The sequence below is a fragment of the Ciconia boyciana genome, chromosome 1 (genome assembly GCF_034638445.1).
Source record: "Ciconia boyciana chromosome 1, ASM3463844v1, whole genome shotgun sequence".
Lineage (NCBI taxonomy): Eukaryota > Metazoa > Chordata > Aves > Ciconiiformes > Ciconiidae > Ciconia > Ciconia boyciana.
This window is the reverse complement of record NC_132934.1, coordinates 37,181,758-37,197,347: the sequence shown is the minus strand read 5'-3', so window position 1 is coordinate 37,197,347 and position 15,590 is coordinate 37,181,758. Positions and strand designations below refer to the sequence as shown.

The window sequence follows — 15,590 nt, the reverse complement described above, 5'->3', positions numbered from 1 at the left end:
TCATGTTTAATGCAGGAAGCTTGACCAGTCTGGGGTAATGTAAAATTAGTTTACTAGTAATTTACTTACATCCTGCTCCAGGTGTGCTTTTTATGGTCCTGGCAAGCTCATGCCCAAGAGCTGCCCAGTGAGCTCTGCTGTGCTTTGCACTTGCATCTCAGCAGTGGTCTAGGTACACAAGGTGCCTGGCTTATTTCATGGATGGACAGTAATGAAAAGGGACCATGAGGTGGCCTGGCATTGCCTCTAGCATCCCCGGATTCACTGTATGAGCTTCCATAGACATACACAGTAAAATGCCAAGCGTGAAGCCATGTCCTCATTCTCTGAAAAAGTCCCTGAATAATTATGAATTTTTTTCCTATATCTTGGTTTTTAATAGGTTTCTTTTGAAGGTGTGCATTACTTCAGATGCTTTTGTTACCTGACAGTTTTTAAAAAGCAGGCTTCTGGAGTTCTAGGAACTGTGATATTTTTGCAGCTTCTGACTTTGGATAGCAATGAGAGTGGTGTATATGTTTCCTATCAACAGCTTCAGAAAAAAGTGCCAGGGAGTCTTTTAGGAGCATCTTAAAAGATACCTTTTCAGCAAGAAGAGATATCTGACACTATTATCTTCTGAGAATCCTTGAGCAAAAATATGCTTGATTGCACAGCTCCGAATGGTTCTCCTGGCAGTTTCTCCTCTTTTATTTTGCTTGTTGAAATGTGCTTTCTCTTTCTCTGTCTTGAAGAATAGCCAGCCTCTTCCCAGGCCATCCAGTTTCAGTTCATAGACTCTGTCTAGATACTTATTGATTCATCATGCCCATGGCTTAGAGACTTGCTATTTATATGGAATCAATAATGTAGTGGGAAGGTTGTAGCAGGGGAGATCAGTCTAAAAGAGGGGATTTCACAGGACTAGACATGTGCCTTGTTAGCAATTTTTTTCTAAAGGCCTGAGTTAAGTTCCTCCCCTGACTCTGCACTTCAAAGAGCTTGCCTGGGGCTCTACAGAAGCAAGCTGAAACTTAAAATTAAGATCTTTCTTTCAGACGGTGAACTGTATGCTGGGACATCCTACGGAGTTTCTCTTAACAGATGTGGGGGAATCTGAAGCACTGTAGGGAAGTCCTAGAAGGCAGGGGTGGAAAAGGAAAAACAAAAAAACCAGTTATGTAGTTTTCAGAAAGGCGAGTATGCATACATGTGCCTGCAGTTTGTGGGAGGAATATTTCAAGGTATATTTGATAATTTGGTTTAGTTGATAGATTAAGTAAAAATGCATTACAGAGCTGCGAAATGGAATGTTATGTATTACAAAAATATGTTACAGAATTAAAGAAACTTTAAATTAGTACAGAGATACCATTCTATCCAGTAATGAAAATAGGTAAGGCAAAGCAAAACAAACCCTAAAAGAAAAAAATTGACACACAGACTACAACTCTATCTGTAAAAAACAACTAGCCAAGCAAGCAAGCAAGCAAAAATCTTGGAGAGTTTTTAAATTGTGGAATTTCAAAAATTAAATGCTTTTTAGAGATATGTTAAATTTCATCACATGTTTATGTGATGAATGTAGTATGCACACATATTAATGTAAAAAAGTATTTTCAGAATCTTACGGTATATTTTTATTTAAATATCCTTTCTAGATGAATAGGTGCACAGGTGTACGTAACTGCCTTTCTCTATAGAATAGGGATATAGAGAGACTCAGTATTATGAATACTATGTTTGGAAAAATTCTGCACAATGGGAATCTTGAAGTTTGCAGAATTTTTTGAAGTCCACACAGGTCATCACTGAAGTCCCAGCGTGCTTCTGTCATAGTGTGTATTCTAGGTTTGATCAGCTTAATAGTTCTTCAATACAGATATTAAACAAGCAATGTTCATATTCATCCTTAGAAAAAAAATCTTTGTGCTTCTTACGTTGAAAGTCATTGCTTTCTCTTTACTCTTCTTTTTTCGGTTGACTTTATTAAAGACTTTCCAAATAAATTTGGGGGGGCTGTTGCTTTTCTAACCTTGAAGAATCTTAGAATGGGGTGAATAAGGGACACTAAGCATAATTTTTTAAGAAGAAAAGCGGAATAAAACATAAAGACTTTGATAATGGGATTCATGGTGACATTGAAGTGCTTAAATATGAATCGACCTTCTTATTACCAAGATCTATTACCTAAATAAGTTTCTGCACCTTAATAAATAAATACCTTAACTGTGGAAGCAAGATCACACATAAGGAGCTAGATGTGTGTTGAGATGGAAATAGAGCACGGGGACCCAGCTGCATCCTTCTTTGGGGAAACCATGGCTGTCCTTCCCTTGGCTTCAGCTGCTGTCTCCGTAGAGGCACCTAAAGTCCACTGAGGTGCTTGAGCTATTTTCTAATAAGCATGAGAAGCCTGAAAGCAGGCTGTTCAAAAGGTTTTATTGAATTTACCTCTTCACCTCGTTACACTAATCCTATTTCATACAGACTCCCATACGCAGCACTTTTCTTAAGACGTTACTTCAGGTGAGGGTTGTGTGCCAGAGGGTCATTCAAATACGTGGGGTTAGAAAAAACCTTTTGTTTCTTTTTTTTCTGATGCGTCCCTGGGAACATGTTAATTTGTCATCTAGTACAATGTGCCCTGAGACCATTTGGGTCAGCTGGAAAGAAAAGAAAATTAATAATGAGAGTCATCTAAGGAAACAGGGGAAACATATTCCCCATAAACTGTGTAAACTACAGGCTTCTGAAGCCTTGAGACTGAGGAAAAAATGGGGGGTTTTTTGTATTCTGTCAGATGCTGAAGGCTGCTCTGAGACATGTGCTACTGCTTCTTGCTGAGTCGAGCTATTTGGCAGAAGGCCCACAGAGAGAGTAGGAGAGAATAAAAAGTCTTTGTGCCAAATGTTCTTTTGAGTGCCTGAGAGCTGGATTGGTCTTTTTTCTCTGTGAAATCATATAATTAGTAATCTCAAACCTCAGCCTGTTAATTTACAAAATGTCTGCACACTTTAATATATCGTTTGCTTAACATGTTTGGTAACAACCTCAGAGATACTGGGGCTTTTGACTTCTTGTAGTATTTATAAACTGCGCCTCGCCCTGGGTGTTTCTCTGCCAGTTTCTCTGCCAGGCTCGTCTCGTGGATGGTGTCAGCCTGCAGCCGCTAGAGAAGAAACACGGGAAGCGTTTTGCCTGCAAAAAGCAAAGCGGCTCCATTTCTTGCCCGGAGGGAAACACGCAGCCTTCGCTGCTGTCCGTGTCCTCCCCTGTCTGCTCCACTGCTCAGGAAACGAGGTGGCTACAGCGCAGTGGTTCCACCCTGGGCACCTGTGGTGGGACGCAGCGGGAGACCTAGTGGGCTGGCTGCAGCTGGAGAGCTGAGCTTATTGTGAGGACTGGGAGAATGTGCAGAGGCCTCTTCTTCTCCTCCTCTGCCATATAAAGAGTTGCAAGATCCCACTGCTAGTGATCTTGTCTCTGAACACTCTGTGGTTTTGTGAGCCTAGTGATCATCTGATTTCAAAATTGAAAGCAGGACCTAGGGAGGGCAACACAAGAGAGGGTGCCATATGAAAAAGAGGAAATTATCCTTCAGGCTACTTGAAAATTAGTTGTGTTTTGAGTTCCTGTGTCTTTGGCTAAAAGTTTGGCGTGAAGGCATCATTTGTAGCCATTGCCATAAAAAGGCTCTGACTTTTGTGAGAGAGGAGATAAGCTTATTTGAGTAACACTGGCTCACTCCTGCCAAAGGACTGATTGAATAAAATTAGCCTCAGTAAGGCCAGGAGGATAAAGTCAGATGGCTGTGAGCTCTCCAGGTCCAAGAGATCCTACATGAAGTGCTCCATCTGTGGTTTTATGCTTGTAAAGATTGTGTGACCAGCTGGGACCGTGCCAGCTTGCTGTGTTATTCCAGTCTTTTTCTCTCTTAGTGGAGATAACTCAATCCTTCAGTCCATTTCAGTGCATAGGTTTTGCTATGGGAATATCTGAGGCTTGATCTCACAGCATCATTAGTGGGCTCTTCTCGGGGGAATGCTTACATTATAGTTTTCCTTGATTTTTTTCCAAAAGGGAAAAAGTCTTCCCACACAGATGGCTATAACTGGTGGCTGGCAGACAAGCTGATGGATGAGATTTTTCTTTGGCACTGTGCAGAAAAGTATGCTTGGCAGTGTGACTGTGGCAAACCATTCATTAGCTCAGTTTTTAAAGGGTACCAGAGATGCTGTCTGCATAATGTTATCATATGAACTCTGCTTACCATCCTTCACCCAAGTGGACTAACCCAGTTAATTGCATGGTAGAGGCAGACCGATGAGAGGAGCTTGGGCTAACATCTGCAGAATAAACACTTATCAAGAATTACTCTTGTTATTTTAAAGTGGTTCTCTCAGGAGAGAAAACACATTGAATCCAAGAAGTCTGGGAGGGGCTGCAAGTTAGCAGGATCTTTTGTGTATGTGTTGCCTACAGGTGGCACTGCAAAAATAATCAGTCCAAGCAATCAATCAGCTCTGTTTTTTAACAATTCACCTGAGAACCTGTCCCAGGATGCAAGAGACATCAGAACAAAAGAGAAATGAAAAGCAATGCTGTACTTTTAAGTTAAACTGATTCTCTCCTGGTGTAAGCAGAGCATAGTGTGTGCTCTGTCTATCTGGACTTTTTCAGTGCCCAAGGTGACCAAGTGACTTTGAATAGCTATAGCTGAGGTGCAAGGCATGGAAATGTGAATGCAGTAAGTAAGACCTCAAAGCCCTGTCAATAAGGTGTGTTTGTAGGGGTTTAGGAGATATTTGCGTGGGAAGGAGTTGTCCACATCACAGCATTACCCAAATCAAGCAAAAAAGAGGTCTGCATGGCCTCTGGCGTGGGGGGGACTGTTCTGATCAAACAGGGCAACTCTTCTTGCTTGACTTACTGCAGTGTTTTGGCACGTGCCTCTCAACAGCTATTGATCTGCTGATCTAGCGGGTAACCTGCCTAATATGAGAGAATTATCTTGACAGTCTGTGTACATTTCTTAGAAGCAAAGGTTGAGTGTTAAATGTGATTTTGCCAAATGCTGCCTCTGTCTTCCTTGCTTATCTTTTCTTTCCAGAAGGTTTCTAATGCTCGCATCTGTTAGAGGTTGGTGAATACAATAGCTGAGTAGGTGTGAAGCTGCTGCGGCTCCTTATCGCCAGGTTCTGCCAATGGTGAGGCTGAGCATGTATGCTCCTTAGACACATATGGATGAACACACAGACACACAGACTCATAGACACACAGGCACATAGACACACAGACTCACACATGCACAGTACACACAGAGCCAGCCACACAAATTGATGCAGACAAAACAGAACACTTCTCCTGGCACCTACATTAAAGCACACAGCAATCACACAATGGATGGCCCAATCCTCTTCCTCTTCCCTGGCTGATTAGGGTTGAAGTCTGCAATTAGGAGGGAGATACATATATATACAAATACACAAAATGGATCACTCCAATAGCCTGTCTTAGACACTCAGCCTGAATGGTAGCTGGTCTGAGGTGCCCCCATATTGCCAGTTGCTTTCAGCTGGATTCATGAGCCCATGAGGTTTGTGATCTCATGCCAGTTGCAGGTAATCAGATCTCTTACTCTATCGCCAACTAGTCTGGCTTAAATTTCCCTAGCATTTACACATAGCCACTCAGAGAAGAGAGCTCACCCACAAAAAAGATTGAAATGGGATTTAATGAGAATGTAGGATAGCTTGCAGTGTTTGGGCACCAGGCTCAGCCAGGCAAGTGTACTGATCAGTTGCTGTTTATACTTCACTGGCCCCTCTTATCCTGTCCCCTTTATTGACTCATGCTTGTTCCTCCCCAGTCCACCCTGACCCCCTCCCATTCCCTGCCCTTGGTCCTTCCACTAAGCATCGCATGATGAGTCTCACACATTTCCACAAAATGTCTGATGGCAATTTTTACACAATCCCAAAATTCTGTTCCCCCTTCATGAGATAACAGGTCCTATACCCTTGTAGGCAGTGACTCCCTCTAGTCTGCAAGGCTTTCTGGGGAGGCACTTTCCTGGGTTGCTTCATCTCGTGAGTTTTCTACAAGGCCCGGGGGCTGATCACTGCCGTGGATGGCGCTGGGAGCAGCAGGTCAGGGTGCTCTGTTGGTGCTCATTAGTGTCCTGGGGCTCCTCTGTCCTCCAGGGTCTCCGTCTTTAGCCAATTGCTGTGCCAAGGTGAGGGCTGTTTGGCACATCCTCAGTTCAAGGTATTTGGAAAAGGGATCCTCAAGAGACTTAGAGAGAAGCTTTTCCCTACAGAAAATTTTCTCTTTCAAAGTGAAATTTGGTATTTGTTTTTAGTTGTACAGTACTTTTGAATTACGTGAATGTTTTAAATGCACGTGGCATCAGTGGAATAGATAGCTAAGTAAGTTTTTAAGTAGCCATGTGAAATGTAATGATGGTGTAGAATAAGACAGCACAAAATTATCATTTTTTCCTGCTGATTCTATAGCACAACACCATGTGTCATCTGGAAAATAAAGCAGCATGAGTGCCTTTCCTGAGATGCACCACAACTGTGGCATGCCTCATTGTCACCACTGAGGACACAGGAATTACTGCTGTGCCTGTAATTGATTTTTCAGTTCACTGGCCAAACAGGAAAAAAAAAAGAAAAATACCGATCAGGTTTTTTCCAAATAAAATAAAATATTTTGCTTTGTTTTGAGAATTTTTACAATTTTAAATATCCCTTAAGTTTGTCATAGAAATAAAAAAATTGTAAAAAAAAAATTAAAATACCATGTGGAAACAATTTTTTTTTGCCCCCCTCTGAGGATGCCTACTTTTAGATTCAATATGTAACCAAATTTGACTAGATTTCAAAAATAGTTACAAAGCTTGGATACTGTACTTTTAGTAAATTGACTGTTCAATGAAAAACTCCTGACAACTCTAATGATGGTTTAAAACATGGTTTAATGATCTTAATTCATCATACTTTTGAGTCACATATCTAGACTGTATGTCATCATTTGCTCAATCTCTGTAATAGGTGCTATGTATGCAATCATCAGGATAAATTCTCAGTTGCAGATCCCGATGTCACCTTTATTGAAAATAAAAAATTTTAACTCTATCATTGAAATTCTGATCCAAAACTACTGATCAAACAAAAACCATTGATTTAAAAGGGTTTTGAATCCGATCTTTAAAGGTTGTGTTCAGTAAGGTTCCTGTCAACGTATATCTACCGGTGCTTCTTTGAGAGTCAGTGGCTTGCTGCATGCCAGAGGTAACAAGATTAGGACTGGTATGGGAGATGCCCCTGCTTCTCCTGATGCCTGTGCTGCTAGTTCTCCCTCTGACCCATGGAGCTGAAATGAAGGTGTGCTTTGTTTTGTGTTCACACAAGCAAACTGAAGCTTCTGTTCCCAAAATCTTGTCTGCTTTTTTCCCAATTACACTAATGACTGGTCAAATCCAATATTTTATCTTTAACAGAAACCTTCACATTGCTTATGTTCTTAGATCACACAACTGCAACAAGATCAGCACCAATGCAGATAGAGTATGAATAAACCAAATTTAGGTTTTTCCCTACCAGCTGTTCGGTGGATATAACAGAAAATATTGAAAAATATTGAAATTAATTGAATGAAGGAAGTGGACATTGTGTATCTTTTCCTATGTTTTTGTCTGACATTTAAACAGAGAAAGCTTAAATGGAAATCCTGGCTTAGCTGTCATTGTATCAGATTTTGATTGCTTAGATGTGGCAGCTACTACCACTTATTAAACTATTAAAAAAATGCAACAATACTGTGTGTGAGTGTGCGTTTTTGTGTGTGAGAGATTTTGCAAGTTTATTTGTATCCTTCCTATCTACAGTGACACACTGAGACTGATATGACATATTGAAATTGCTGAAGTGTAGCAGAAAGATAACCTACATTTGGTTTCCATGTCAATCAGTATGAACAAAGCAAATAGACTATGTGAACAAGAAAACCCACTTTTTTCCTGGTCACTTAAGAGTAGGACAGTGATTTAGAGCTGTCGTGGTTTAACCCCAGCCGGCAGCTAAGCCCCACCCAGCCGCTCACTCACTCCCCCCTGGTGGGATGAGGGAGAGAATCAGAAGAGTAAAAGTGAGAAAACTCGTGGGTTGAGATAAAGACAGTTTAAAAGGGAAAGCAAAAGCCGCGCACGCAAGTGAAGCAAAACAAGGAATTAATTCACTCCTTCCCATGGGCAGGCAGGTGTTCAGCCATCTCCTGGAAAGCAGGGCTCCATCACGCATAACAGTTACTTGGGAAGACAAACGCCATCACTCTGAATGTCCCCCCCTTCCTTCTTCTTCCCCCAGCTCTATATGCTGAGCGTGACCCCATATGGTGTGGGGTATCCCTTTGGTCAGTTGGGGTCAGCTGTCCCAGCTGCGTCCCCTCCCAGCTTCTTGTGCACCCCCAGCCTACTCACTGGTGGGGTGGGGTGAGGAGCAGCAAAGGCCTTGACTGTGTGTAAGCACTGCTCAGCAATAACGAAAACATCCCTGTATTATCAACAGTTTCCAGCACAAATCCAAACCATAGCCCCATACTGGCTCCTATGAAGAAAATTAACTCTATCCTAGCCAAAACCAGCACAAGAGCCTAATATGGAAAGTGGTACATTATAACCACTAATTTTATTTATTTTTCTGATATTAATAACCCCCCCTCACATACTTGTTTGAATATTGTGGTATAGAATAGTGACTAATCGCTCAGGGAAACGGATAAAGCAGGTTGATAATCTGCTGAAATATTGTTTGTTTTTCCTTGCAGATGGTTATTAAAAAAAGTAGTTCCATTATGGTCCTTAATGCAATTACTCACGTGGATATGGTTTACATGAATAAAGACTGCTTATGTGCCTACTTTGAAAGACTGGGTCACTATAGTATTTCATATGGGACATCTTCCTGATTATACTGAAGATGACAAAAAGGCCAAAGTTTCTATAATATGAGATGTAATATTGATTGAAAGTCATGCCTAAGAATAATTTCCATTCCTCTCCTTATTGCTGATCTGTTGCTTTTTGTTTCAACTAAAGCTTTGTTTTTGTGAAAAGCTTTGAAAACCACACAGACACAAGCAAACAAAGCTTTGCACGCTTTACATAGTCTCTCTGACCTCAGAGGAGTTACCTGAGATGGAATGAAATAAGATACATTTATTCCATGCAAGAGTGCAGAGCTGCAGTGCTTGTAAGCTGATATAGGAACTGGTTTCTGCAGAAGGAGGTAATCAGGTGTCCGTGGCTGCCTGCTCCTGCTGCTTCCCTGTGGCTGAAACTGCTTCTCACTAGTCTCTGCACCCAGTTGTATGAGCTAAACCAGTGGAGACCTAACCCTACAAAAAAGGGGGATATTGTTCTGCCCGTCTAAATCCCTGGCTTACTGTCGTCACCATCAAATGATGGTGTTCATGTAAGCAAGGGATGAAAGAGTGCAGGAAAAGGGACAAGGGATCTTCTTTTTCTTCCAGTAGCTGTTAATCATTAGGTTGATTTAGCTGTATCACCCAGTTATGCCAGTGTTTTTGCAGAGAGCATATAATAGAGCTCTTTTGATGGGTTTTTTTCACTGTTTGTACATGGCTACTGCAATGATGGGGAACCTGAGGACAGAAACACCCTGTGACTTTATTTCATCTAGTCCATCGCAATATGATTTCTTCCTCTTTGTTAATGGCCAGTCTATGTGTTAATGCATGACCTGTGCAACTTTCAGGAAAGAAAAGGTTCAAACAGCCAAGCCAATGGGTGTCAGAATTGAACATGAATGTTTAAGCGGCGACGTTAGGAAGTGGCGATCATAACAAACTGGAATTCAGAAGACTTTCCCTGATTTAATGCTAGGTCTGTGTATAACACTGCATCTACGCTAAATATGTTATATTCATATTTGTGAGTTGCAAAATAATAATCTTGAACAGTAACTTGCCTTCTTGCCTGGAACAAACTTCCCACAGAAGTAAAGGAGTAAGGGCCATTAACTTAGTGCCAGATGCACTGTGCAAATATGACTGAAATTTCCTTCACCTGAAGGAATGAAATTTAAAGTTGCCATGAAGGAAGAAGAACAGGTAGAATTTATATATATTTAAAGGTCTTTGCTCTGTATGTTTAAACATACTCTTTAAGTGCATTCAATTTTATGTAAAATGAGGAATAATAATTACTTAGCTTTATTTTTTCCAGGAGCATGATTATGAACGCTTAAGTTTTTGGTGTACCAATATCATAGTGATTTATGAGATAGCTATTGATGATTTCACTACATGAAAAATGCTATAAAAGTGGCAGGTTAATTACAGGATATACTGTTAATGGGTGAGATATGGTTATGTCTGTTTTCCAAGTTACGGTCTCATAAGTGTTACATCTTCTGGAACATAATAATATACATATATTATGTTATGCATAATCATCAGGAAAACTTCACAGTCTGTACACATAGATATCTCTGAGTCTCTTTCTTCAGTCCTTCTTCACATTGATTTCAGGAAGGATTACTTGCATTAGCAGAGAATGCAGGACTGAGCGTTTGCAGTGGTTTTGAATAATGAATTTCTGTAGGATTCCAGAAATGACATTCAGTTCCTCAAACATTTTCTGTAAAGCAAGCAGCATACTTTGAAGTCTGTGCTAGGAGAAAAAGAAACAAAACCAAAATGCGAATCTCCTAAAGTACTATCCTCCTTTCGTGGAATGGTTCAGTGGCTTAATGAGGTTAATTTGTATTAGGTTGTGGGAAATCCTTTATCTACTGTATAGAGGCTTTCATTTCACATGAATGTGACAGATACTGTACTTACTGCACTGGAACTTAATTATTTGATAGCATAAAGAACTGAAATCCCTACATTTCGTCTCAAGGAATATTCATTGCATACTCTAGATGGTAAAGAGAAACTAGAGGATGGTTGGCCTAGATTTTCAGTGTTTGAAATATCTTTGTGTACTTTTCTAGGTTGTTTTGGTTTTATATCTAGAAATTTTCAAAGCAGCTTTATTAAAGATTCCCCCAAATACTATCAATATTATGTGATTATTTCTTGTTCTCTCCTATTTTCACATATCTTTCACCCTTTGAAATGCTTTTCTGTATTGCACATGAATGTGACTGTTATTTAATTACACTCTTTTCCCATAAAAGTCTTAAAATGCCCGATTTTATCTCCCTAATTACTACAAACCAAGTCTTTCAAAAGTTTTGTTTCAGTATGAACATTTCCCTCACAGCATTTTACAACAGCTCTTTTAACTGGCTTCCATTCCAGATGGCTATTGGTGCACATTGTACTTTATTTTCTCTTAGCAGGTATATTATGGCATTTCTGTAGACCTGGTAGAGCTGTGTAAAGCTATTTAATAAGAGAGCGAGGAGACAAAATTTCAGGGTCAGTGATACACATCAGAATACAAATATGGACTGAAAACTAATATACTGAAAAATTAAGTGGGATGAAGTTCACATCCTACCACTAAATTTACTTTCTTTTTTAGATTCAGTGTCTGGGTTTTTTATGCACCTTTCATAAAATACAAATAAATGAATTTGTGTTAACATGTGTGGGTATAAGATGTGTAGTTGCCTATCAAAATAAAAATTAATATGAACTTACCAAAGCAGCATGTGTTTGTTCTACTATATATTATACATTAGAAATATATCCTAGAATAATTTTTTAGCATATTCACAAATTAAAAAAACTTATAACAGTTTTATTGAGAAAAATGAATGTATTTATTTAAATTGTTTTATTGGCATATATACCAATGAAATTGTTTGGAAAATAGTTAAAAGTAATTTTTACAGCAGACTGTGCTGGTAGCTGTAAAAATATTTGCTCATCATCAAAGGTATGAAAATATCAGAGACTGCAAAGTTCACACAGATAGTATGAATTGCTTTCCTCATCCTCTATTGAATTAAAAGTGATTAAAATTAAAAAACGAAGAAAAGTATTTTTATGCAAAAAAGATTTTTTTTCTCCTAGATTTCTGATTTATATGTAACATTTCAGTGTATCACAATATGATGGATCATGGGTTAATTGTTCGCATTGTGTTATATCATTTCATAGCATGATGTGATAGATTATAATTGAACTTCACATAGTATGATGCAGTGAGTGACAACAAAGATCACAGACTGTTCAGTGGACTTTGTTCTACTGAAAAGCACATAATTGCCTGCATGAAATTTTTAGTAGTTTATGTTTTGCTGATGAAGACCCAGAGTCTAATTGCTGCCTGTGGCTTTTGCCTCTAGGCACATTCTTGGTGTCCATAGCCTACATCAAGTTTGTTCTCCTTCCTCAGCCCTTTTGGGAGTTGATACTGTGCAATAACAACTGAGTGGATCCAGGGATCAATGTTGGGCTCCTGAAAGCCTGCTAGCAGGGCCTTCTCCTTGTGGAAGCTCTCATTTATTGTTTGCCATTAGGAATATAAAAGGTAGCTGAAGCATTCAGTACATAGGCTTTGCATAAAGCATACATAAAGTTAAACAGCAGAAAAAATAGAGGACTTAGGGGTACTGTTAAAACACATATTGCTTTGCATAATTAATATTCCTCCCTGTACAAGGTTGTAGGTCAATACCAGCTAAAAGTTCAGATTTCTTTCTCTCTTCCTTCTGATGGAAATGAACTATCCTCAGAAATATCTGGTCTTGTATCAGTCACCACTGAAAGTTCAGTTAAAATGACTTTTCTGAACTCCAGATCCTTTGGTAACTGGCTGCTGAACCAGAACGGGTAGTTTGGCAGTTCTCCTCTTACCAAATTGGTCCTCTCATAGGACTCCAGTAGCATGATTCTGGTGATCAGTTAGAGCAGCACGAGTGGGGGTGATGGGTACTGGATATGGGATAATGAAGATTGTCCTGTTGCCTCCCTGTGTTTGAAAAATTTGGTTCTCCATGTTTCCAGACTTTCTTTGCAGTGCCAGGCAGAAAGATTTAAAATGTGATTCCTTAGTAAATTTTATTTCTGGGTTTTGTTTGAGGGCTGTCCCTGTATCCTGCCAGTTCTTCTCTGCCCATCTGTAGGAAGGTTCTGGGATATCATACCAAGAACTTCATCTGCCCTGGACATAAAGTCTGGAGTCATAGATTCTGAAAACATATGCATGTATGGGTATTTTAACATTGATACAATTCAATTTCAAGATTTCTCCCTTAGGGAAAGGAAAAAAAAATCTTGGTAAAGATACACAGCTGTTTATGGGAGTCCAGAAATTAATGTGGTTTCTAGGGTAGTTTTATAATGTTTCTGCTTCCTGCTTCACGGGAACAGTCCCATATGCAGCCTTCTCCATTTGTTCTTCTTTAGCCACTGTTTTCTGCCTGAGATAGTTATACTACATTTGTAAAAGAATCAGCTTTACACTCTAGTGTTAGTACCATTGTAATTGTAGTTTCATGCATCGCAGATTGCCTTACAGAACCAAGTTTAATGCATTTCTAATTACAAAAAAACCCCAAACTATCATTCTACCTCACAATGTTATCAAATTGCTCATCGTCTTATTTTCACAGCTCACCATGTTAAAACTGGGACCTGTGAAGTGGTGGCACTCCACAGATGTTGCAATAAGAACAAGATAGAAGAAAGATCACAGACGGTGAAGTGCTCCTGCTTCCCTGGGCAGGTAGCAGGTACCACACGGGCAGCTCCTTCTTGTGTTGATGGTGCGACTACTCTATTGCTTCCTCTCATTGCATGTTCCTAGGGGGTTTTGCTGGCTCAGCGTCATCAATGAGAACCACACCATTACAGTTAGCTATTAAAATAAGACTAGGAAGCCTTCTGCATTTTGAAGGTCATGCCCAAGGTGAATGGGAGGAAGATGGGAAAAATGAATTATTTGCTATTACTCTGTGGAAATGCAAAGCAAAATTATTAGATGCTGGTGAAAGAGACCTCTTGAGAAGCTAAATTTGATCTAACTAACAGAGTGCCCTCAGAGTTGTATGAAATTCACTTAATTAAAAGTGTTTATGCAAAATCTACATGAGCATATAATTTTCATGTGCTGCAGTCTTACATTTTATTTGTATATTTATTTTTATCATACAGGAAAAAAACAAGCAAACAAACAGAACACAATTCTGGCTGTTTTTTATTCTTTTTAGACCAACACTATTTTTCCTATTCACAGTGCAATATTAATGTTTTACTTAACAAATCTGGCATAGGCTCATATGTTTTATTTGGGAAAATATTAGCTGATTTTTTTCATATCTCTTCCTCTGAAAGAGGAGCAGGATGGATTCACCCTTTACATGATCTCTTTACTGTTGATATGTTGTTGGCTGTCAGAGAAGCTGTAAATATGTCATCACCGGGGAATAAATTTAATCAGGCTATGCTAGACTATATAGTAGATCAGGCAAAATACACTAACTCAAAAGAAGACATTCTACTTAAAACTTTGAAATCTGGCTGAGCAAGAAAAAATGAGGGTTGGAAAGAAATGCTGTGAAATTAGTTCCTGAACTGCAGTAAATTAAAAAAAAAAATGCAGTAAAGAGATTGACTTTGAAGCACGTAGCACCCTGTGCAATTTGAGACCTAATTTCTTATGAAGATTCTAAGCTGGCTGAAAATCACAGACTAGCTGTCAGTCAATATATTTCTAACATTTTCCTGGAAAGTAAAAGAAATGTTGCAACATAATGACATATTAAAGTGTCAATTTCAAGAACATGCAAATGTGTTTGTGTTCTTCTCTTGTAGCTTCAATAGTGGAGCAGAAATGGTGGTGCCACATGCAACCATGCCTTGAAGGGGAGGAGTGTAAAGTTCTTCCAGATCGTAAGGGATGGAGCTGTTCCTCTGGGAATAAAGTGAAAACAACTAGGGTAGGTATGATACCAACCTTACATGTTACCAACAGGTAAAAAAAATGTGCACAGGAAATTGGGTGCACATAGAAGACATCAGTTGAGAAGACTAAAGAAGTGTGGGAAGAGACTCATACTGGGATTGGACTTCCTGGTCCTGCACACTTTTCTCAGCACACTTTGCAATTGCTTGAACATGGTAAGCAGTGTGCCAGACCTTCTCAGGTAAGCAGTGGAGATAGTAGAGTTGACCCCTTTTTCAGCTACCAGTAATGATCAAAAGTATTATAATCTGATATGTGTTTCTCTCTGAAACCAGTTGCACAAAGTCTATACACCCTGCTAAGCTCTTCATTCACAGGATAGCAAACAAGTGCATTTTTATCTATAACATGGAATTACCATGTTCCTACATAGAAACTGCTGAGTATGGTAAGCATTTGATGTGTCATGACAGTAGGATCTTAGGGTTCTTTCTGTCTTGTATGACTGGGATTTACTAAAAAATTTTGACAGAGTTTCAGTGAGTTCCTTTTCTTGTTTTGACACTTTTTATATTATTGGTTCAAAATCACACTAACAGAAATACATCTAGCATTCATCATATACAATGCCTGAAAACAAAGTAAACCTGCTGTCATCTCAGAGTTTAGTGGCTAACAGAAACAGAAGAATAACAAATTCTTCAGATAACCATTAAGC

At 39.4% G+C, this 15,590-nt stretch overlaps 1 protein-coding gene across 1 annotated transcript in view; it reads left to right on the top strand.

Moving 5' to 3' along the window:
- Positions 1 to 15,590, top strand: part of TAFA2 (TAFA chemokine like family member 2) — a 79,548-nt gene that overhangs the window by 18,982 nt on the left and 44,976 nt on the right. Inside the window, 2 exon segments of the mRNA XM_072850610.1 lie at positions 13,581 to 13,733; positions 14,782 to 14,906. Of these exon segments, the coding sequence (XP_072706711.1) occupies positions 13,581 to 13,733; positions 14,782 to 14,906 (278 nt within the window).